The 24,588-nt window shown below is 29.4% G+C and overlaps 2 protein-coding genes and 2 pseudogenes across 2 annotated transcripts; all 4 read right to left on the bottom strand.

Annotated features, from left to right (window-relative positions):
* Positions 1-4,829: 4,829 nt before the first annotated feature.
* LOC111297379 (peptidyl-prolyl cis-trans isomerase CYP19-3-like) lies at positions 4,830-5,141 on the bottom strand (the record flags this gene model as incomplete). The annotated part of the gene is made up of 1 exon (XM_089741709.1): positions 4,830-5,141. A coding segment is annotated over one exon (312 nt), but the record flags the coding sequence as incomplete, so codon positions are not given.
* Positions 5,142-6,067: 926 nt separating this feature from the next.
* LOC111284083 (ethylene-response factor C3 pseudogene) lies at positions 6,068-6,745 on the bottom strand (annotated as a pseudogene).
* Positions 6,746-8,637: 1,892 nt separating this feature from the next.
* On the bottom strand, positions 8,638-11,906 carry LOC111284084 (receptor-like protein EIX2). Its single transcript, XM_022872819.2, has one exon. The coding sequence runs from the start codon at positions 11,900-11,902 to the stop codon at positions 8,729-8,731; it is 3,174 nt and encodes a 1,057-aa protein (XP_022728554.2). The 5' UTR covers positions 11,903-11,906; the 3' UTR covers positions 8,638-8,728.
* An 835-nt stretch (positions 11,907-12,741) lies between these two features.
* LOC149515538 (E3 ubiquitin-protein ligase UPL3-like) lies at positions 12,742-21,111 on the bottom strand (annotated as a pseudogene).
* Between the last annotated feature and the right edge of the window lie 3,477 nt (positions 21,112-24,588).

Genomic DNA, 24,588 nt, shown 5'->3' with positions numbered 1-24,588 from the left:
AAAGTAACAAACACGAAGCCTACTTTGCAAGAAAGAAAGCTTGTAACCAATGCTTTCCACCTTTCTTAAGCTAACCACAATGATTTGTTGAAATACAAAGAAAAATTGTGACCTCCAATTTTCAGCTTGAATTTTCCAAACAAGCATTTTATGGTCCATTGAAATTCGACAATTGTAGAAAGAAGAACAAAAAAGACTTGACAAGTAAGTCAAGTCAACCAAGTCTATGGAGTTAAAATTTTCCAGAAAAACCAATTTCCAACTTGAATTTTTTTATGGTCCATTTCTAGAACAAAAAAGACTTGACAAGTAGTTCAAGTCCGCATTGTCTATGAAGTAAGTCCCACGGTCAAATAATTAACTCTTTAAATCTTAGAAAAGAGAAAAAATAAAAATAAAAATGAAAATTTAGAGAAACAATAAAATTACAAAAAATTTAGAGAAGCTAAGACTCTTTTTCCTTATTATTTTTTTTTGCTATAGTTACTTTTTTTTTTGTTAAATCAAGTTTTAATATATGTGTGGAGCCTAAAATTAAGAAATTTATCCAAAAAAGAATATTAATTCAAATATAAAAAGTAGTTTTATATAAAAATCTATGAAAATAAAATGCTTACAGTTTATCTTTCATAGTTAACACAATTATTTTTTATCCATTACCTTTTAATACAACTTTAATCACCAAATATTAGTATAATTTTTACAATTCATAATTATAAATATTGAGATTTAAATTTTAAATTTATTGAATATCATATTTAAAAAATATTTGTATGAATCAATTAAGTTAAATTTTAAAATTTTAAAACAAGATTTCAATGCGTGGTTTGATTGTACTTAGTATGATTCCTATAGTATCACCAAACTTTTGTTTTTTTAATATCCAACAAGCAATGGAACTAACCCCTCAAATAAGTCATGGAAAAAATTCTTTTAAAATTATAAGGAGAAAATTTATAAATTTTAATGACGTGTTGTATTTTGATTGATTGAATCTACAATTAATGTAATAAAAAATGTAATAATTTTTTAAAATAATTGAACGATATTAATTTAAGTAATTATAATTTTATTATTTCATATTAAATGATATATAAACTCGAGTTGTATAATTTAAATGATATATACTTAAATATGAAAGTGTTGGGCTAGTTTTGTTTTGCCTTATGGCACTAAGCAAATGGGGTATTAGAATCTTGACATGCCTAAACAACCCTGCTGCTGCTAATAAACAAAATAAAGCCTTCCCCTTCTCCCACCTCCCTACAAATATCTTCTAACTCTATTTTTCCTCACCATGCTCTCATCAACCTCTCTCAAACCCATCACCAATTGCCAAAATCCTTTCTTTTCTTCATTTTTGAACCAAAACCTATCTCTTTTTTCCTTTCACCCCCCTTTCCCACCTTCTAAAATCCTCCTAAAACCCATCTAAGCTATTCCAATCCCCAGCAACCCCAACCTCTACAGCAACAATTTTACTAAACTTTTAGGCCACCCCCATCTCATTGCCTGCCCAATTCCATTCCTTTGACCCATGAATAAGAGTCCTATGTTTTGCTAATTGTGGTCATGAATAACAAAAGTATCATGTGTTGAAAATAAAATTGTGATGCAAGTATAATAAGGTAATCAAATATATCATAAAAGAAAGGTAAATGGGTGGGAAAAAAAAAACCCCATGAACTAAAATTCAACATCTTTTTTTATCAATTAAGCCCTTGTTAGAGAAAAGCTGGTTAATTGTTTTCATCCAATAAAGAGTTTAATTGAATGAAAATAGATATGTAAAAGTTTAATTGATTGAAAAAATATATTCAAAGGTTCAATTGATTTGAAATAGAAGATTTAGAGCTTGATTAATTGCAATTAAATATTAGGAACTTAAATGATTGTTAAATTTTTGTCTAAGATTTTTTTTAAACCTTATCCCTAAAAAATTCATAAAAAAAATTACATAAAATTTAGAGAAGTTAAGACTCTTTTTTCTTATTATTCTTTGCTATAGTTTTAAATCAAATTTTGCTATATATGTTTGGCTAAAATTAAGCAAATTGTTGAAAAAGAATATTAATTTAAATACAACACTAGTTTTATATAAAAATGAAGTTATAATACTTTATGTACGTGATTTCAAACGTTTAATTTTGCAAAATTTTAATATATCTTTCGTAGTTAACATAATTATTTTTTTTTCACTAACTTTTAATAAATTTTAATCACCGTTCACTAGCATCATTTTCTCAATTCGTGACTAAGTCTTAAGCACGTAAATAATAATGATAAATATATTGAAAAGTAAAAAACACGGCGCATAAACATGCCAATTGATCTACCCCGTAAGGAAGAAAGCTTGTGACCTATGCTTTCCAACTTGTCATAGTATGCTAACCACCATGATTTGATGAAATACAAAGCAAGCTTGTGACCTCCAATTTCCAACCTGAATTTTCCACAAATAGCATTTTATGATTCATTGAAATTCGATAATTGTAGAAAGAAGAACAAAAGACTTGACAAAGGAGTCAAATCCACCAAGTCTGTGGAGTAAGTCCCACGGCCCGTAATTAACACTTTAGGTCTTAGAAATGAAAAAAAATTACAAAAAATTTAGAGAAACTAAGACTCTTTTTCCTTATTATTATTTTTTTTTTGGTATAGTTATTTTATTTAATTTTTTTTGTATATTGTTGGAGCCTAAAATTAAGAAAATTGATGAAAAAAGAATATTAATTCAAATATAAAACGTGATTTTATATAAAAATGAAGTTGTATAAAAATCTATGAAAGAAAAACGTTTAATTTGCAAATTAAAATTTCATATATCTTTCGTAGTTTAGGTGGGTTTGAAAATATAAGGGAAGTTTTTGATTGGAAACATTTGAAGCTTGAAGTAGATGAGACTCAGTATGAATTTGTTACCTGTTATAAGGTCGAATGTGAGATTTATACATTTTAGAGAAGTTAAAAGATTCCTTTTTGGTTATTATTTTTTGTTATAGTGATTTTCTTTTTTTTTTTTTTGTTAAATCAAATTTTACTATATTTGTTTGATTAAAATTAAGTAAATTATTGAAAAAGAATATTAATTGAAATAGAGCAATGGTTTTATATAAAAATGATGCTATAATACTTTATATATATTAATTTTGCAAATTTTTAATATATCATTCACAGTTAACGCAATTAATACTTTTTTTCATTAATTTTCAATACAATTTTAGTCACCGTTCATTTGTATTATTTTCTCAATTCATGACTAAGTCTTAGAAATGAAAACAAATTACAAAAAAAATTAGAGAAGCTAAGATTCGTTTTTCTTATTATTTTTTGCTATAGTTATTTTCTTTTTTCTTTTTTGTCATATCAAATTTTGCTATATATGTTTAAACGCCTAAAATTAAAAAATTGTTGAAAAAAGATTATTAATTCAAATATAAAATGAGATTTTATATAAAAATGAAGTTATATAAAATTCTATGAATGTAAAACGTTTAATTTTGCAAATTGAAATTTTAGTTTATCTTTCATAGTTACCACAATTATATTTTTATCCATTAATTTTTAATACAATTTTAATCACAAGATATTAGTATGATTTTCAAAAGTCCTAATTATAGGTATTAGGATTTCAATCTTAAATTGAATGTCACCTCTTATAGGTGACTGTATAAATTAATTAAATTAAATATGTTGATTTGATTGTACTTAGTATAATTTATATAGTATCACCAAAATTTTTCTTTATATATCCAACAAGCAATGGAACTAGCCCCTCACATAAGCCATGGAAAAAATTTTCTCTTCAAACTATAAGAAAAGAATCTACTTAATGACGTATTATATTTTGATTAATTGAATTTACAATAGACGTGATAAAAAATATAATAATTTTTTATTATTTTGATGAGTTTTTTTTTTAAAATTTTATAAACAAATTTACAAAATTGAACCATATTAATTTAAGTAATTATGTTTTTATTATTTCGTATTAAATGTTATATAAATTCAGTTTGTATAATTTAAAAACTCCAGGTGATATATATATATATATATATATTAAATATAAAAATGTTGGGCTAGTTGAGTTTTGCCTTAATACCACCAAGCAAATGGGTTATTATTAGAATCTTGACAGGCCTAAACAAAAGAGTCTTCCTCTTCTCCCGCCTCCGCGCAAATATCTTCTACCTCTATTCTTCCTCACCATGGTTTCGTCATACTCTCTTAAACCCATCACCAATTGCCAAAATCCTTTCTTTTCTTCATTTTTGAACCAAAACCCATCTGTTTTATTCCCTTCACCTCCCTTTCCCACCTTCTAAAACCCATCTCAGCTATTCTAATCCACAGCAACCCCCCAAACCTCTACAGCAACAACTTTACTAGCCTTTTAGGCCACCCCCATCTCCATTGCCTGCCCAATTCAGTTCGCTTAACCCATGAATAAGAGTCCTCGTCTATGTTCTGTTAATTGTGATCTAGTATAATTCAAGTATCATGTGTTGGAAATAAAATTGTGATCCAAGTATAATATAAATGAAATTGATCAGTTCCTCTCCTAACCAAAAATGTATAATCTGATAAAACATGACACTGAAACAAATTTTCCTTCAGGAATGCCTCGAATTTCTATTGGAACGTACATTATCAGTGACTAACAAAGTGGATAGAGTCCAAATTGCTATGTAGAAACATAAAAAAAATACAGTACTTCATCATTCCCAGCTTCTCCAATTATCTTTTGGCTGACCACAGTCTTCGATCACAACTGGTTGCAAAGTTCTCCCCACTGTCTGAGCCAGCTTTTTCCATCTCCTTGACAACGCTTATCCATCCACTACTTTACCAAACACAACATGCTTTCCATCAGTCCATGGAGTCTTCTCAGTGCATATAAAGAATTGGGAACCATTGGTGTTTGGTCCAGCATTGGCCATTGACAAGCAACGAGGTCCGATATGTTTGAGCTTGAAATTCTCATCTGCAAATTTCATGCCATAGATTGATTCTCCACCAGTGCCATTCCCCCTTGTGAAATCTCCACCTTGACACATGAAGCTCGGGATGATTCGGTGAAATGCTGATCCTTTATGGTGCAATGGCTTCCCAGACATTCCGAAACCCTTGTCCCCAGTGCAGAATATTTGCAATTATATTGTGGGCTAACACAGTCAAGTAATCCAGATTTAGGTCAATTAATGTCAAATTACAAATAATTATAGTGGTATCATATTCGAACATGTAGTATGATATTAATTAAGTATGATCCTAGTTTAATTCTGTATTTAAATCCATAATATGATTGGTCAATTTTGATTAATTTATATATCGAAAAGCTCATGATGGTAACAACACATCCATGGGCTTGGATTTAGGGGGATTGATTTCTTTTCCACATTAAAAACAGTTTTAGTTATAAATTATGATAGTGATTCGGTTAGCCTTCAGCCAAATTGGTTATAGTTCAATTAGAGCTTCATCTAATTCAAAATTGTGTCCAAATTGCCTTGGCAATTGCACATATTGCTCAAGGAAAAAGTGGTTAATATTCTTCTTTCCCGAAAAGAAAATAAAAAACCTCAATTGAAAAGAAAATAGAATGGCTTTACTGATAAGGATATGGTGAGATATGGACAGAAATCTTATAAATTAGAAAACATATTTTCTTTTATACCAAGAAAAAAAGAAATGAGAATACAAATTGGCGCAACGACCTTTATTTTCAAGTGTTCTTTTAAGCAAAAAAGAAAATAAAACTACTGCTAATATATGATTAATATAGATGATAACTCTTCATGAATTCAAAATAACTAGAAATTGTTATCATATATATATGTATGTATATATAGAAGAACGAAAATTTGTAGAAATGTTCAACTAGTATGTAATATAATTGTTGGCGAAAATTATACATAGCACTAAACTTTGATTGTACATCATCTCAAAGATTTACAAATTCACAGACAATATCCAACAAAAAATTTGGTCCTCCTCCACTATCTCAATTGAAAAGGGAGAAGAAACAAAAAAGGGAAGAAAAAATGTTGGTGTTTGACTCAAATATTCAACAATAAGGAGTTGCACTCTCAGATTTACTTAGAAGCTCCTCCAAATAATCAGCTCCTAAATCCTTAAACACCAGGATAATTTCCATCCCCATTTCCTTCTTTCTTGATCTTCATGTTCCCTGATCTTTTGCTCTTCATGGAGTACCTTTTCTCAATTGTCAAAGTAGGTGAACAACTTTCTTCAAATCCATAGTTCATTTCTTGAAGTGAATCATAAACTGTATCCATTGGAAAATTGATTATCACCATCGGACCTCGCATTGCGAGTGTAGCTTGATCATACGCTAGCTGTAGCCTCATCTATATCCAAGGTTCCAGGCCAAAGTCTAACACCATTCCTTATGGAATCCCTTATCTCAACTGCATATTTTCCCCATGGCCTCTTCCTAACTCCTCTATACGAAACCTCCTTTCCTGTCTCATCTTCATTTGCATTCAACTTCACTTAATGATCCTTTCTAAAACTATTAACGGATGTGGTATCAAAAGTGTTTTCCTATGCTTGATTTAGGACTCCCAAAGGAACATTTCTTGGGAGTCATTTCCATTGAAAGGAAGGGTTTGGTTATGGAGATAATTGAATGATTCTGGTGAGAATTTTTTTGAGAAATATAGCAAGAAGAGGATTCAAGAGACAATTGGAGATTTGGGTAATGAAAAAATGAAGAGTCCATGCATGAAAATCAAGTAATTCTTATAATGGAAACGATTATTCTTCTTCGATCTTTTAATTAATTCACTTTGATTTTGCTTTTTGGTTTTGGTCATGGGAAATGAAATTTGAAGCTTAGTGATATATATATATATATATATATAGTAATTACAAGCTAGGGAGGGAAAGGCTACATTATTCAAATATTTATTTTAAAAATGTAAAAAAAAGAAGAAGAAGGAACAAATTAAAGAAACGATGGAAAGAGAGTAAAATTGTATGAAGATGTTATTAGCGTCCAACATCATTATTTGGTCGCAGAATCGACAGGTGAGTCAAAAGGAATACTCATCGGGGCATGACGGCCAGGTCAAGTCAAAATTCTCTTACATCACCCGTGATGTTTCGCTTTTATGTCCTACCTATAACTCATATTTTTAGCTAATTAAAATTGCAAATCATTATGCTTAGAGTGATCAATTATAATGTTAATTACCTTATATTGATGAACATGATTTGATTAATATAGTCGGGTTATAGTTAAAGTTTGTCATAATTTTATTTTTTATGCAAGAAAGATTATAATTTGAGAATTAAAAAAAGAATTATAGATGCATAAATTTAAATTTTAATCTAATCTAAAGTACTTTTTAAAATATTTATATAAATCAATTAGACTAGACTTTGAATTTATAAAAAGATTACTTTATATATATATACACTTTTCATTTAAATTATATGATATAATCATATTATTGAAAGGGGTTAATTTTAATTTTTCAAGTATCACTAATAAGTGAATGCTGATGAAATAAAAATTTACCTATCTAATAATAATGTATAATATAGAATAAATAATCAATATATTTTTAAAAATATTATTTTATGGTGTGATTTTAATAAAACAAAAAAATATATTTTTTCATTGAATAATTATTTCATATAATCCTTCTTTTATTAATTATGTCAAAATTTATCGTAAATGAGTTTCTTAAACTAGCATAATTGATGTTATACTAATTTTTTGAATAGAAAATAAGATGTTATACTAATTGTTAATACATACATTGGTCATTATTTTAAATGTTTTTATCCATTACTAGAATTTCATCCCACTATTTTAGGTAAGTTACTTTTCATTGTTTTTAATATATTTATAATTATTTTTAATAAAATAATAATAATAATTTTAACTCACTTGTTGAATCTTATAAATATATCAAAATTAAAAAATAATAATAATTTTAACTCACATGTTACGCTTTTGTTGTTGGCTCTTTTGCTATGACATGAACTTTTATTTTTTATTTTCAAATTTATAAATTATTTGTTCAAATCTATGACGTTTTTCCAATTTAGTTTAAATTATAAACATTTTAAAACTTGTAGAAAAAAGAAAAAGAAAAATACAACTATATTTTTTTATGATGACTTACGTTTGATTTTTAATTTTTTGAATTTTTTTTCTTTTTATATTTCTTTATTTATTATTATTTCAATTAAAATTTTTCAAAATTACATAAATTTGGATAAAAAAGACTATTTTGCTTGATTCATTCATGGGTTAGTAATGTGAAGTGAATTGACAAAATCAGGTTGATCAGATTCGGCCAGCTTTTATATATATATTTTTTCTCGTAAACCGACATTCTCCAATTTCTATATAATTGCAATAAAAGCTTTCACTTCCTTTGGATTTATAAAAAATTGTAGTTTTTGAAATTTTACTTTTGAACAATAAATCAAAATCATAACGAAGACTAGTATAAGAAATATTTCAAATTAGAGGATTTATAAAAAAATTTTACCTTCAAGCCATATTGCATAAAAACTTGAACATAGGTCTACGAATCAAATACATTAACACACACAATTTTATTTCATTTCAATAAATTATAACATGGAATACTACATCCATAGACCGAATACATGGATTATATAAAAAGCTTGCAAATCAAGTTATTACATTACCAAACACACCGAAATGAGCTTCAATTACAAATAATTACATACCGATAGCCCAAAACACATATAGCTTATCACCAATTTGCTCCAGTTTTTTATAATAAGCAAACCTCCAAGACCTGACGAAAACCAGGGGAGCCACTACCCCCCAAAACCCCATCACAAATCCAAGTACTATGCTTACATAAAGCCAATTCACATTAGACCTTTTCTTTCCTCCACTCCTACCTCCATTTGTAGCATCAGGTGTTTCGCCATTTCTGCTGCAATTTTTAGTGACTGGAGGTCCACAAAGATGATTGCCAATGGACGAAAACCTGTCAAAGCTTTGCAGCTGCGTGCCTGATGGGATTTGTCCTGTCAAGTTGTTGTAGGACAAGTTCAAGTGATTCAAGAAGTTCAAGTGATTCAAGAAATTCAAATTGGAGAAACTTGAAGGGATTTCACCATGGAGTCGGTTCATCGATAAGTCAAGAGATTCCAACACCTCCATATTGCCAATGTTCTCCGGTGTCTTTCCTGTTAGGAGATTCCCTGACAAATTTAATGACCGCAGTCCTATGAGATTACCAAGTTCTTCGGGGATCTCTCCTCTGAGACTGTTAACTGAAAGGTCTATGCCGACAACAAGTCCTAGTATGGTACTGTAATCATCCTCTCTTCCTTTCATCACCAATAATGCACCCAAAAGAAACAGGTTATTAGACTCGAATGACCAGGTACTGTTTCCCACGTGTTTCTTGAGGGGTTTTATGGCCATGGCACTTAGGTTACTAAAACATTTTGGAATTGCTCCTGAAATGTTGTTATAACCAAGATCCAAGAACTGAAGAGAATTATGAGCACAAATTTGATCAGGAATATAGGCTTGGAAGTTATTTGAACGGAGGTTTAGAACCACAAGGTTTAAGAGGTTGTCTCCAATCCATGCTGGAATACTTCCCGTCAATTGATTTTCACTAAGATCAAGAATAAGCATGTCAACCAAATTCTGCAGTGTAGATGGTACTTCTCCAAGTAGGTTATTGTTACGAAGGTTTAATGACAGAACACGGCGCAAAAATCCCAAGGATCTAGGAATTTTCCCAGTTAGATTGTTGTTTCCCAAATTTAAGACTTTCAAAAATTGCCAATTTTCCCAACAATTTGGAATTTCACCAGATAGAAGATTTGATTCAATGTCAAGAATGGTCAAAGGTTCCAATTTAGTTGCGGAATTGCAAAGAAAATTGGAAAGTGTTCCTGAAAATAGATTCTTAGACAAAAATAAAAACATCAAATCTGAGGGTGCTTGTAGCAATGGACCTGTGAATAGGTTGGAACTCAAGTCAACAACCAAACTCCTAGGAAAATATGAAATCTGCCCGACTAGTTGGTTGTTGGAAAGATTTAGATATTCAAATTGAGTCGAAAGGTTCCAAAACCAAGTGGGAATGACACCTGAAATTTCAGCATGGGAGATATCTAAATGAAACAAGTTCTTTTGGAATTTTAGCCACTGAGGAAATTCCGGACCAAGATGACAGTTACCTAATTCAATATTTTCACAGTGGAAAGGAGGAATCCAACTTGGATTTGGTTTAAACGTTAACATGTTGTTAGATGCCCTGAAAATTCTCAATCTTGTGAGATTAGAGAAGTGCATTTCTGATATATTTCCTACCAACATATTATTGCTAACGTCTAAATGTTCCAAATTCCCAAGTTGTCCTAAACTTTGAGGAAGAGTTGCATTCAATTGATTGTTTGAAACATCAAGCAACTTCAAAGATGATAGCTCCCCTACCGGAAGAGGTCCGGTTAATTGATTGTACGAAACATCAAGAACTTTCAATGATGACAACTTCCCTATTGAGAATGGAATGGGACCAGAAATGGAGTTTTCAGAAAGGGAAAGGTATGCCAGATTTTTAAATTGGCTGAGTTGATCAGGTAAATGGCCAGAAAGTTTGTTAGATTCAATATTTAATGACTCTAATCGATCCAAACTACATCTAGACAAACTCTCTATGATTTCTGATACCTTATGATCAATTCCGTTATTTGACAAATCCATCTCTCTCAGATTACAAAGACTCTCCAAACATTTGGGTTCTATAATTTCAAGCTCGTTATGTGAAACATCAAGATGAGTAAGAGAGCTTAAGTTTCTAATGGCACATGAAAAATTACCTTGTAGGCCGACACTGCTAAGACCAAGGAATTGAAGTTGGTTGAAATTAGACAACCAGCTGAGTGTCGATGAAGAAGAGAATGAATTCCTACTAAGATCAAGAAATTTGAGAGAAGACATATTTTGAAAACCATTGGGAATCACACCTTCAACTTCATTGGAGCTAAGATCAATGGACACAAGACTACGAAGACTGAATATCCATGTAGGCACCGAAGACAATGTGTTTGTGGAAAGATCAAGAACAGCAAGAGATTTGTAATTAACACTGATTGGAGATGAATCATTATTTAGATTGCAGCCTGACAAGTGTAACTCTACCAAAGAAGGAAGTTTGTGTGTTGCCTGCAGCCAATCAGTTGCTTTACCAAGATCTGCAGAACTCAAATCAAGATACTGCAGAGAAGAAAGACCAGAAACCCATTGAAGAGTTTTAACTTCAAATAGGGAATTATATCCAAGATCAAGGCAATGCAAATTTGAGAGATTTCCAAGCATATGGGGAATTGTTCCTCGAAAATTTGCCCGAGAAAGGTTAAGATATGTCAAACTCTTCATCGAACCAATGAATTCGGGAATTGCCAGACCTCCAAAGTCGTTATTGCTTAAGTCTAGGAAATTGAGACATTTCAACTCGATCAAAGAAGGATTTACTCTGCCCCCTAGCTTTGAGCGAAAGTAAGCATCCCATTCAGCTAACCGAAAATAAGCATCCCACAGAGCAATTGGCTTATCCTCTTGAGCATCCCTTTCAACGACTGGCACATCCTCAGCGGGACTTCTTGAAAGAAGCCCCAAGTGCAGCTCTTTGACGTGGCCAGTCAAGTTATTGCAGAAAACACCAAGCCACTCACAGCAATTCTCACCTTCAACCCAAGAAGATAGCTTGTTTGATTGATCAATGAGGTCTTGCTTGAACTTCAAAAGGGCTTGTCTCTCACGTTCAATGCAAAGCGCATTGGAATTCCCATTACAAAAGCTAATATCGATGGCTGCGATGGCAAGAAGAAATCCAAACAAGGAAATTGTAACCGCTCTCATGGTTGCATATCGATCCTTGCTACCGACACCGAATATATAAAGTTAAAGAAAAATATTTTCCACCACATCAAGTGCTAGGAATTTTCTTCAAAGGCCTCCAATTTAAAATTCCAGCTTGAATTTTCCTCAAAAGCAATCATACGTATAAATTCGACAAGTGTAGAAAGAATATAAAAAGAACTTGACAAGAACTTTAAGTCAACCAAGTCTATGGAGCAAGTCTCACGGCCAGCTAATTAACTCTTTAGGTTTTAGAAAACAGGAAAAAATGAAATAAAAAATGAAAAGTTTAGAAAAAAAATAAAATTACATCAACTTTAGAAAAAAGTTAAATACTCTTTATCTTTATTTTTTTCTATAGTTATTGCTTTTTTTTGTTAAATCAAATTTTGCTAATATTTTTAGCTAAAATTAAGCAAAATTGTTGAAAAAAGATAATTCAAGTACAACACTGGTTTTATATAAAAATAAAGTTATAATAATTTATGTACATGACTTTAAACATTTAATTTTGTAAATTTTTAATATATCTTTTATAGTTAACACAGTTATTATTTTTTTATTAATTTTTAATATAATTTTAATCACCGTTCATTAGCATCATTTTCTCAATTCATGGCTAAATCTTAAACACGTAAATGATAAGACGAATGCATAAAAAAGTAACGAACACGGAGCACAAATAAGCCAGCTGATCTAACCCTTGAGGAAGAAAACTTGTGACCGTTGCTTTCAACTTTTGATAGTAGGCTAACCACCATGATTTGACGAAACACAAAGAAAGCTTGTGACCTCCAATTTCCCACTTGAATTTTCCACAAAAAGCATTTTATAGTCCATTAAAATTCAACAATTGTAGAAAGAACAAAAGACTTGATAAAGTAGTCAAGTCCACCAAGTCTATGGAGTAAGTTGCACGGCCCAGCAATTAACTCTTTAGGTCTTAGAAAAGAGAAAAAATAAATAAAAAATAAAAATTGAGAAAAAAATAAACTTACAAAAAATTTAGAGAAGTAAAACTCTTTTTCTTTATTATTTTTTTGCTATAGGCTTTTTTTTTAAATCAAAATTTGCTATATATGTTTAGCTAAAATTAATGTAAAATAAGTGATGATGGTAATAATTAATGGTTAAAATAAGATATGATAATGTAAACTATATATATTTTTTTTGGTCAGTAAAAGTAAAATTAATGGTTAATAAGTGATGATGTTTATAATTAATTTAATATTATCAAGTTCAACTAATTTAAAAATAATATTTTTATGAATTATAATAAAGAAATTAAAATTTATATTTCGTGTTATCAGGGAGAACTGAAAACCTCCCACTACTAACCCAATCAACACGCACACGTTCTTCATCCTTACCACCTTCATTTGTAACAACTTTTCTGTTGTAGTTTACACTGACCGGAGGTCCACAAAGTTGATTGCCAATGTAAGAGAACTCGTCAAAAGTTTGGAGTTAGGTACTTGATGGGATTCTTCCCCTCAAAATCAAGAGATTTTAGTATCCTCATTGTCACGCTCCAAACCTGAAGATTTAGAGCTTAATAATGCCGCATAATTATGAGACGAATCTTATAAGCGTATAAGACAACAGATATCTAACTAAATTAAAATCTTCAATAATCTTCAAAATAATACTTTACAGAATCTCAAGTCTATAAAATTATACTCTTTGTAAATTAGTCGAATATACTAAAATTCTTACTAATAAATCTTTTAGAATCAATAATAAAATACTCACTTCAAAAGTAATACCAAATTAAAGATAGATTCTAATCTTGCTAATCAAAGTAGTTGTCAAGATTAAGTCTCCTATGACGCAAACATTGAAATTTGAAAAAGTAAAGAAAAATAAAGGAATGAGTACGATGACTCGGCAAGTAACTGATATCCCCTCAGTTGGATTAAGCATGTCATAAAACATTTAGGCCAAAACATTAACTAAGTGATTCAAAAATATTTTGGGTAATCTTGTGTTCAAACACATTTTCACAAATCATATTCTCAAAATCAAATTCTCAGATTACAAAATGAAATAAATATCACAAAATTATAAAATTTATTAGTCTCCCGTAACATACTACGATCACCTTAACCCTTGTAGTGTAGGTTAGAATCATAATTTTTCCTTTAGTGCAATGAGACAAAAATATATCAGAAACAACTAAATTGTTGCACTGACAATCATAATTAACCCGTTAGTGCAATAGGATAGAACAAAATTCATAGTAACCCCTTTAATGCAATGGGATAAAAGCATATCACTGATGGTACGATGAACAAAAACTACTATTCTCAACCGATGACACGGTGAACAAAAATCACTATTCTTAATCGGTTGCATGGTTTGAAACCAATATCAATATCACAAAATACATGTCGACATGGCCAACAATTAACCCTTATTGGCAGAGTTAGAACATAGTCATACTATGAGACAAAAACCACAATATATTTTCAGATTAGCTAAAATATACAAATTCAATATTTATAAATTTTTGCAAAACATAATCCATACATATTAAATTCCATAATCATTCCAAAGCAACATTTCATATCCCAACAAACAATAGTTATATAAATATATTATTACGAAATCATATTTGAAAATCAAAACAATGTCAAACCATATTCCAAACTCATAACAAAGAAATCATATATATATTTTGCATACTCAACCTGATTTACAAAATAAACAAACAAAACTATATATATTATATATTTCAACTCTAAATATATTGAATTCAAAGGGATATCAAGTCACTTACCTGATGTACTAAACCAAAACTTAAGCTGTAAATCACTCAATTCTTTTAATATCCTAATAATTCAAAAAATATTCAAAAATCAAAATTTAACCCAAAAACATAAATTTAACAAGGTAAACCTTTCGCATGTTATTCTAAGCAAATTGGGTTATGTGGCAACCTTTTCAACAATTCGAAACTATTTGAAAATATTTTTTTTAGCATATAAAACAAATTTTCTTTTAATATAGCAAAATGCCTAAAATTGAGTATAAATATGAAATTAAGGATTAAAACAAAAAAAAATCAGTAGGAATTTAAATTTTTACAAATATTTAATTTTTAACATTTAATAGTAATCATTTTTTTATAAATCTGAATATAATTTAATAGTTCTTTAACAATGCTAATAACATGAAATTAATACAATAAAAATATATTAAAATAAGTAAAAATTCATTAAAAATAATATAACTAAAATTCAAGTAATTTATAACTAAGTACATCAAATATTGGCTAAAAATAATTTTTAAAATAATTAAAAATGAGACTTTCTAAATTCTAAAATTTTCACATTCCATGATCATTTGATTTATTTTGAGCCACAAAATCTTAAATATACTACAGTTTTTAGTGACAAAGAAAAGCATTAATTTAAAGAAAAAATGTAATACTACAACTTAGAATTTCGTTTTGGCAAAAATGATTTTTAGAAGCCTAAGTTTTGAAGTCTAAAACTTGACAAATTATCACAAACAGCCAAGATTTTTTGAGTTTTTTATTTATGAAACCTATTTTGGGGCTTTGATTCTCTTAGCCTATAAATAATTTGAACAAACTAGTTATATCACTAGAAAGTTCACATTTCGTACTATCAAAAGCACCTAAATTTTGACCAAATCGGCCATTGGAGTAAGGAGTTTTTGTGGCTCAAAATTAGGCATTTGTAATTACAAGAAACCCCAAAAATCAGAAACTTGAAACATTAAATTCTCCTAAATTACTCAACTAAGGGAAGTGCCACACATACAATTAGAAAGATCTTGAAGAGACATTTCCATTGGTACCATAATTTTGTCAGATTGTCACCAAAAAATTGTCGGAATATTTTTGAAATTGAAAAAATATAAAAATATAAGTTGGAGTTTGTAGAAAATTACATAAAACATGAAAATTCTAAAAATTTTAAGCAAAATCTTACCTAAATCAGTGATTTCTAAGATTGATTTGCCCTATCTCTTCCTCTATTCTTCTTCTCAAGTATTTCTTAAAGTTTTCCCTTTTTTTCTATCAGAGAAAACTATCAACAAAAGTTGTTGATAAGTTTTCTTTTTATTTTCTTCTCCTTTATTTTTTTTAACCAATGATACTTATGGGTTGGGTCACTGATATAATAACATGGGCTTGGGTATTGCACTTATGTTGTCAATGTGGTCAGGTATCTTTCCTCCCAAGGAATTTCTTGATAAATTTAACGATTGTAATCCTGTGAGACTAGCTTGTTCTTTAGGGATCTCTCCAACGAGACTGTTGTACCCAAAAAAGAGTAATGTCATAAAAAAATAGTACTAGGGAAAAAAACACAAAAGGTGAGTTTGGTGCAAATTTCATATGAAATGATCCTCTTATATATATAAGTAGACCTATTCAAGGATCGAGTTATCTGTCCAAACTCGAAGGTTTGCTCAAGTTTTGAAAGGGTTTGGACAAAAAATTAAAACCTGTTAAACATGGTTTGGACATAATTTTTAGATCCGCTTAAATTTTGAATTGAATTTTAGACAAAAGATTTAAAACCCAAGTCCAGCCCGATCGAATTCACATAAATAGAAATTTTTTATTTTTATATATATGTAAATTATATATAAATTAATTTACATATGTATAAAAATTATAAATATTTTATTAAACTTAATTGTTACTTTTATATAATTTTTATTTTTAATTTTTATAAATATAAATATATATTTTAATTTATATATATATGTGAATTAAATATAATTTCATTGAACTTAATTTAATCACATTTTTTTTTCAAATTTTTGTTATAAAAAAAAGTTTAATGAGTGTATTTGGGATTTATTTTCTTAATTTAAGTCAGGTTTGAAAAAATTTTGAGATTCGAATTTCTAGTCTACTAGGTCTAGACAAGCATATAAGCTATTAATATCGAACTTGACCTAAAACCAAACCGGTCTGACCCATGAACACCTTTATACATGAGTCTTGGATATTGTGTAAAAAAAACACAATAGTAGGGGTTAGTTTTATCTAAATTAAAGCATAAAAGATGTCATCTTGTGCAAATAACTAAAAAGAAAAAAGATCATATAACAAATTAATTGGATATTCAAATTTATAAGGTATTAGCTAATATTATTTCAATTTCAGTAATCAAAATTAAAATTCCAACAAACTCAAATAAAAAATATTATCTTAAATTGGCAATATTTTAATTTGTGGAGATAAATTTCAAGGATAAATTTGCTATGTGATTTTGGACTAGTTATAGATTATTATTTGGTTTGAATCATATAACATTTCTGGTAATTATAATGTATGGTCTTACTTAACTCCTAAGAAGAGATTTAAACATTCCACCATAGAATGTCTACGTTTTCCAATTCTTTATCAAAGCAACTCCTTTCTTTATCAATTATTTGTTAGACAAAAATAAATAAGCAAAAAAAAAAAAATAGAAAAGAATTTTGGCTTTGAGGCATGGAGAACACTTTTTTAAAGTCAATTATACCTTTAGGATACAACAAAGCCTCAAACTCTCCAATAAGAAGTAGTTAAAATAGTCATACTAAAAGATTTATTTATAATGAATGAACAGACATAAACTTATATTCAGATAGTTACGACCTTTTGTATAATCATGACCTTTATGAATAATAATCTATTCATATTCAAATAGTTATGACCATTTGTCATATGATATTTGTTTCTGTTCAAACATAATTATTTAAAATATGAAAAAAATTAATACAAAAATTAATTTTATTCATCAATAATTAAATCTTTCTATCCAATATGAAATGTACCATATTCTAAACTACCAACAATCCCCCACTAGTTTGGAATGTGGTGTTTAATTTTTACCTTTCACATAAATAAATATTATGAATACAAGAAGATATCTCTCGATTTAAACCTTCAATTAGCATATATATCTTACAATGCTAACAAAGCTGATAGTGTCCGCAGATTAAACCTTAACTTCTAGTGTTAGAATTGAAAATGTAATACACATAATATTTATTTATTCTTCTGTTAGAGGTTTATAACTGCTTTTAGCACTATTATGGTCATGTGCTTATCCTATTTATAAATATTTACAAAAGAAACCCCAATTCTTCTTGTTAAAGTGGCACCACTTCTATGTTTATATAGGTAGAGTTTCCATTATGTCTCAATTGCTTTAGACATTTAAAACTCCATTAAGAGTATAAAAACTCATCCTCCCCACGCAATAGATCACACTAGTTTCTAAAATTTGAATGGATTTTATTAATGTTTAATAGATACATAACAATAACTTGTTTTTATCTATTAAACTTTGTAATTAGAGGTTACTAATTCAAAGTTGGGTTCCTATTATTGGTGTCTAATAATAAGGGTTTAAATCCATTCTACTTGTAGTACTACTAACCAAATATCTTGGAATTTAATTTTTTTTTATGGTAATTACCCCAAATTGAGATTGAATCTTTAATATAATCACTTCAAGCTAATATGTCCAAATTTTTCATTTTGCATATCATTTATATGCTCCAAACATTATTACCTCATTCTTATCATTTTAAGAAATAGTTAGTTTTGGTTGTGGCCACAACTCTATATTCATAACTTTCAACCATTTTATCTCCATACTTTTATACATCCTTAATACAATTATAATTCTAGTACAATTCCTTTTAATATATTTTTTAAGGACCTTTTTATGACTTTAATTTAATAAGTGTTTAAACTTATTAGCTTGTACAATTTGCTCATAAAATTATACTAAAATCTTATAACACGGTGGTAATTTTTTTTATTTCTTTTGATTCTTATCACCCCCACCATATGCAAGTATGCATTCCTTTATTAAAGAATATCTCATTCAACTATCAAGATATCATATATATACTTAATCAATTTGCCATTTCATTTATCTTTTTACTATTTAGTGGTTTTTTTTTTTTTTTAAGTAGGAGGCCTCCAAATCCACCCTTAATGAAAGATAACTAGCCGATATCTTAATATTTCAATAAAAGTTTCAAAACTTTTATATTTTAACTCATTATAAGAGTTTACATCAATAAGCTGATTTTAAATATAATCATGCTTCTATAGTTTCTTTTTAAGACTTTTATGTCAATTCATCTTATATGAATCTATTTCATCATGGACAAAATTTTTTTTTATTACCATGAACAAAACCATTTCCATCAACCAAATGGATTAAATAGCATTCCTTTTGCTATTATAAAAGTTTTCAAAATTAAAAGATTTTTGAATCACTCATGGCTTCCAAAGTAAATATACTTCGAAATTTTCACTATATAAAACCATAGATGATAAATCATTTCTACAATCTATGAATTAGACCATATACATAACAAAAAATTACCACAATGTGATCAAGATTGTGGCATCAATTTTGGCTTATGGCTTTTCTAAGCCAACCATAATAATCTACCTCATACCTACAAATCATTTAGATTTGGCTATTAAAATTATCTCATTTATAATGATAACTTTTAATGAAAACCAACTATCTCAAATGTTATCATGAGTTTTCAATGCATATAGTAATGGTCCAATGGCCAATTCCAAGTTCATGATTATTGAAACCTCTAAACTTGACTTTAAACTTTTATGAGAACTTTATTTCTCCACCATTGTGCAACTTATATATCTCTGTTATTTACCACTTTTAATTGGTTATAACATTTTTTCGATATATAATGAATTCAAACTTTACTCATAGAACCAATATACCTATGTAAAATAAGAGTCCATAATATATTTAATTCCAATTTTAATTACTTTCACAATCATTTTGTGATTAATACGTTCATATCGAGATCACCACTCTCAACAATAGTAGGAATTTTGATAGAACTTGGAGGTGAGCCAATATTTAAAGATGCTGAATTCTTGGACTCCTCCACAGAACTTCCTTTGGGATTAGAGTTACCACTGCGATGTCTGTAATGCCTGGAACACGATGACGTTCCAGATACAGAGTCATTATCCTTCTCAACAGAAAATGCTTGAACAGGAGTGGTATTTTGATTACCAATTAAGACAAGTTGGTCCACAGCATGAACCACACCCTCTCTAACAAACATTTTGGAGAAGGTTCCAGGAAGCTTCTCCATAAGGATCTCAGCAATTTGGAGGGAAAGAACCAGGACATATGGATCTTTCCATGCTATAACACCAGCCAAGAAACTTGATATGTTTGTCCCACTCAACAGCTTCTGAAGCATCTTTGCACTGCTGAAGTACATCAGTTTTCCAATAACTGAAAGACATTTGTAGCGAACAGTGCTATTGACACTACAACTATAGTTATGTATGAGAACAGGAAAGAGATCCATTCCAAACTGCTGAAGAAGTTTGGGTTGATCATTCAACAATTTTCACTTGGGCTGAAACCTCAGTAGCGTTTCCATTGGTGTCTTCTTGCTTGCCAGAGCTACTAGCAGAAGACTTCTTCACAATAGATCCTTTCAAAAATATATTTAAGCTGGCAGGGAGGGAGATGGTTCCTTGTGGCAATGGAGGAAGAAGCTCATTTACTAGATTGTCAATCTAAAAAATCTTCTCTGCTGGTCTACTTAAAACTGGCGGAACAGATGAGTTAGAGGAAACGCCAGAACCTCATAGTATATCTTTAAGTATGCCACTGATCCCAAGCAAAAGTAAAGTTTTTTGTTTTTTAGAGGAGACCCGCTTGCACATGTTGAAAAAAGTCAAATTAAGCCCGTATATGTTGGTGTGCTCAGCGATCCCTGTCCACCTCCAGAATTACTTGTGGAAATGAGAGATGCAGCCTGAGTAACAAGTCCATGATTGCACAACTCATCTAATTTATCAGGGGAAGATGCAAAGGTTTCAGCAATGCGAGTCAAAAACATAAGTGTTTCTTTTGTAGAGAATCAATCCGTGAAGCCACATTAACTTAGAAATCTCTCCAGTAGCCACACTAGCAAGCAAATTCATTCCAGCATCATTCCTAACGGGTACGCATGCATTTGCTTCAGAGTACTTGACACAACTTTCAATTAAAGCATTAATGGAGCTGAAAGAAGCCTCCAGCAGTTTCCCTGATTTAAGTTCATTTCCAAAGATGGGGAAGCCATTTTTGTAACTTCAGTTGTTTTCCTGGCATCTTCTCCAGTTTTACAATTTTTATTTTATTTTATATGGAACAGCCGTGGGTGAACCATCTCCCTCATCAGACCCAATCAGCATATCTTTGAAGTTATTGTTCTGCCAAGATTCAGTATTCACATCAGCGATAATATTTGTCCAGGAAGTATCACTTTTCTCCTTCATGTTACAATCTAATTGTTCAGACTTCTCTGAAAGCATAGGAGAAGAAGCTCTGCTCTGACAGAATGATCTTCAAGAGATCCTCCACTGGCACTTTGTGCCGGACTTCTACCTCGATTTGGGATGTCAACAATGAACTTATGACTATTACCCTCAGCCATAAGAGCATCCATGGCCTTTTCACATGTTAAACCAGACTGATATTTTATGCAAAAGCAGACTTGCTTGCGGTCTCTCCTTGAGCAAGCTTAACCGAACCAGTTTTAGAAACAGAAAGTTAAGTTACTGAACTCTTCATGGCAACCTCAGATGACCCAGAGTGCTTGCTTTCACTGTGAGAAACTTCAGTAAAACAAGGTCTTGCAGACCAGGTAACAGCCTGATTTGAACCAGACTTAGCATCCATCTCAGCATCAACTCATTTTTTTTTATATATATCAACTAAACTCGCTTTCTTCTGTATTTTTATATTCTTGTGACTACGCAAATGATTCACAGACTTACCAATGTTACACATCTGTAGAGCTGTAAGATTTATAGGTAGCTTATCTAGTGCTCTTAGTAAGGTTAAAAGAAAATCGTCAACTGATCTATCACCCTTGGCCTCATAGGTTGTTCTGTTTCCATTACCGTGGATAATGCCTTACAAGGAGACGCTCCACCATATGGTTCATGACCTTCACTACCTTCTAAACTCTCCACGTGCTCACCTTTCTTTGGGGCAGTGACAGTTTCCCACATTATGACTGGCATGACTACGTGCATCAGTCTCAACATCCTTTTCATCTTTCACTGCATCAACATTTTCCAAAACCATATCTTTAGCAGAAGCATGCTTCAGCACCTTTGACACATTTAGCCTTTTCTAATATTAATCTCCAAATCATGCCAATTTCTTTTCTTTATATCTTCCTTAGGCAAAATTAAATTTTCTTATATAATTGCCTTTAAATTGTTAGACAAAAATACATAAGAGAAAAAAAATAATAGAAAAGAATTTTGGCTTTGAGATATAAAGAACATTTTCTTAAAGACAATTATACCTTTAGGATACAACAAAGCCTCAAACTCTCCAATCAAAAATAGTAAAAATGATCATACTGAAAGATTTGTTTATAATGAATAAATAGACATAAACTTATATTCAAATAGTTATGACCTTCTGTATAATCATTACCTTTATGAATAATAATTTATTTATATTCAAATAGTTATGACCATTTATCATATGATATTTATTTTTGTTCAAACATGATTATTTAAAATATGAATAAAATTAATACAAAAATTAATTTTATTCATAAATAATTAAATCTTTCTATTCAATGTGAAATGTACCATATTCTAAACTACCGACGTTATTCCTTTCGTCTATATCTGGTTATCTCCATATGTTTAGAGTCTCCATAAACTGAAGCCTTTATTTTCTACGATAAACAATCCTTATGAATTTGATTAATATGTAAATGTTACATATTATAATTATTTATCATTCAAAAACAAAAGAATAAATAAATAAATAACAAAAATAGTCAAGAATGATTCGGTTCTTTTTATTTGTTCAATATGAAATCATGGATTTGTATGCAAAATTATTATTGACCAATATTTTCCAGGCCTGAAAATTTTGCAACAATCATGTTCCATTTGGACGGCCTCTTGGACGTCAAAATGAATAGTTTCAATGTGATTCGATGAAAATCTTTATTATTATTCATTCAAATGAAGCATTATTTTATGATGGTTTAATTGGTACAGGTCAACTATTTTCTACATTTGGTCTTGTAAAATTATAGTAGGGCATTCAGTTACCCCTAAAGGTTTCCAAATTTCAAGTTTCAACCTATCAATTACCAGATAAGCAAGCAAATTAATCAGTGAATCTTCTATTTCTATAGTTTCTGGTTTCAGAAAAGCTCGTCAAAAAATGATTAATATAACAGGGCTTTAAAGTTTAAACTTCACCCCCCCCCCCCCCCCCCACAAAAAAAAAAAAAAAACTTGGTCAAAAGTTTTAAGTGAGAGTTCTTAAGTATTCAATTTTAATAAAATGCTACTTGCTTTTTCTACTGTGTAGAGTTTAAGGTAGTGTGTAATTTGAACCTTTATTCTAAAATCTTGTTATTGTTCATAATTTTTGGATAAAAGTAATGATCGGTGAAAATTTATCCATTAATTTGTAAATAATATATATAATTCTTATAACTTTTATAACAAATTCAAATACAAATTTATTCTTTTAAATTTATTTTTCAAAACAATTAAAAATAATAAAAATGATTTAAAATATGCTAAAAAAAAAGAAATAAAAATGCATAAGCAAAAGGATAAAAATGAAAATAGCCAAATAGGGATAGCACATAAAGACCTCCACTTAAAGACGGCAAAGGCTCGAGTAAAGACTAGTTTATATTCGTTTTAACTTTGATCATATTATTATTTTTTATACTCGATGCCAACCTGATATATATATATATATATAATCTGTATTAGGTTTACCTTGACCAAGAATCAATTCAATAATATAACATTAATAATTATAATTTTTAATATAAATTATATCTTAATTATTAACATAAATTATTAATATAACAAATAAAAATAAAATAAAATAATATATATTCTTATATATATATACCTTGAGAGAGGTAGAATAAAGTATCTTAAACCTGGTTTCGACTCGATTTTGATCTTCAAAAAAAAAAAAAAAATCATCCTACTTCGATCCGATTTTGATTTTAAAAATTGTCCCTATTATATTGATGGATTGAAACCAATCAAATATGTGTTATTTTGACATCTCAACCTCCAATGACTTCATTTTTTACAAAATTTATTTTATTAAAAAAAGAAAAAATAATAAAATAAAACAAAGGAAAGGAAAGGAAAGGGCTGAAAAAAAAAGAAAAAAAAAAACTAAATGGGATGCCACATGAACACTTCTACTGCCAATTTAGTTCTCCAAACATAGATAAAAAAAATAGATAATTAAAAACAAAAAAAAAAGCCAAAACTTAAAAAAACAACCCAAAAAAAAAAAAAAACAAATTAATAGGGGTGCCTAATGAATACATCCATTTAAGGATGACAACTTGTCATGACATGTTTTTATTCACCCTGACTTTGATTTATCTTTTTAATAATTCAATCCAACTAAAAGGATTTATAAAAAAAATTGTACCTTCCACCCAATTTAAATAAAACTTGAATACACATCTATGAGTCAAATACATTAACACACATAATTTTATTTCATTTCAATAAATTATAACATAGAATACCACATCCAAACCCGAATACATGGATTAAGTAAAGAGCATACAAATAAAATTATTATATTACCAAACACACCAAAATGAGCTACCATTTCAAATAA

The sequence above is a fragment of the Durio zibethinus genome, chromosome 12 (genome assembly GCF_047325235.1).
Source record: "Durio zibethinus cultivar Kanyao isolate XHJ-2024 chromosome 12, ASM4732523v1, whole genome shotgun sequence".
In the NCBI taxonomy this organism is placed as follows: domain Eukaryota; kingdom Viridiplantae; phylum Streptophyta; class Magnoliopsida; order Malvales; family Malvaceae; genus Durio; species Durio zibethinus.
Note: the sequence above shows the minus strand (reverse complement) of the source record. Positions and strands in the feature narration are given on the sequence as shown.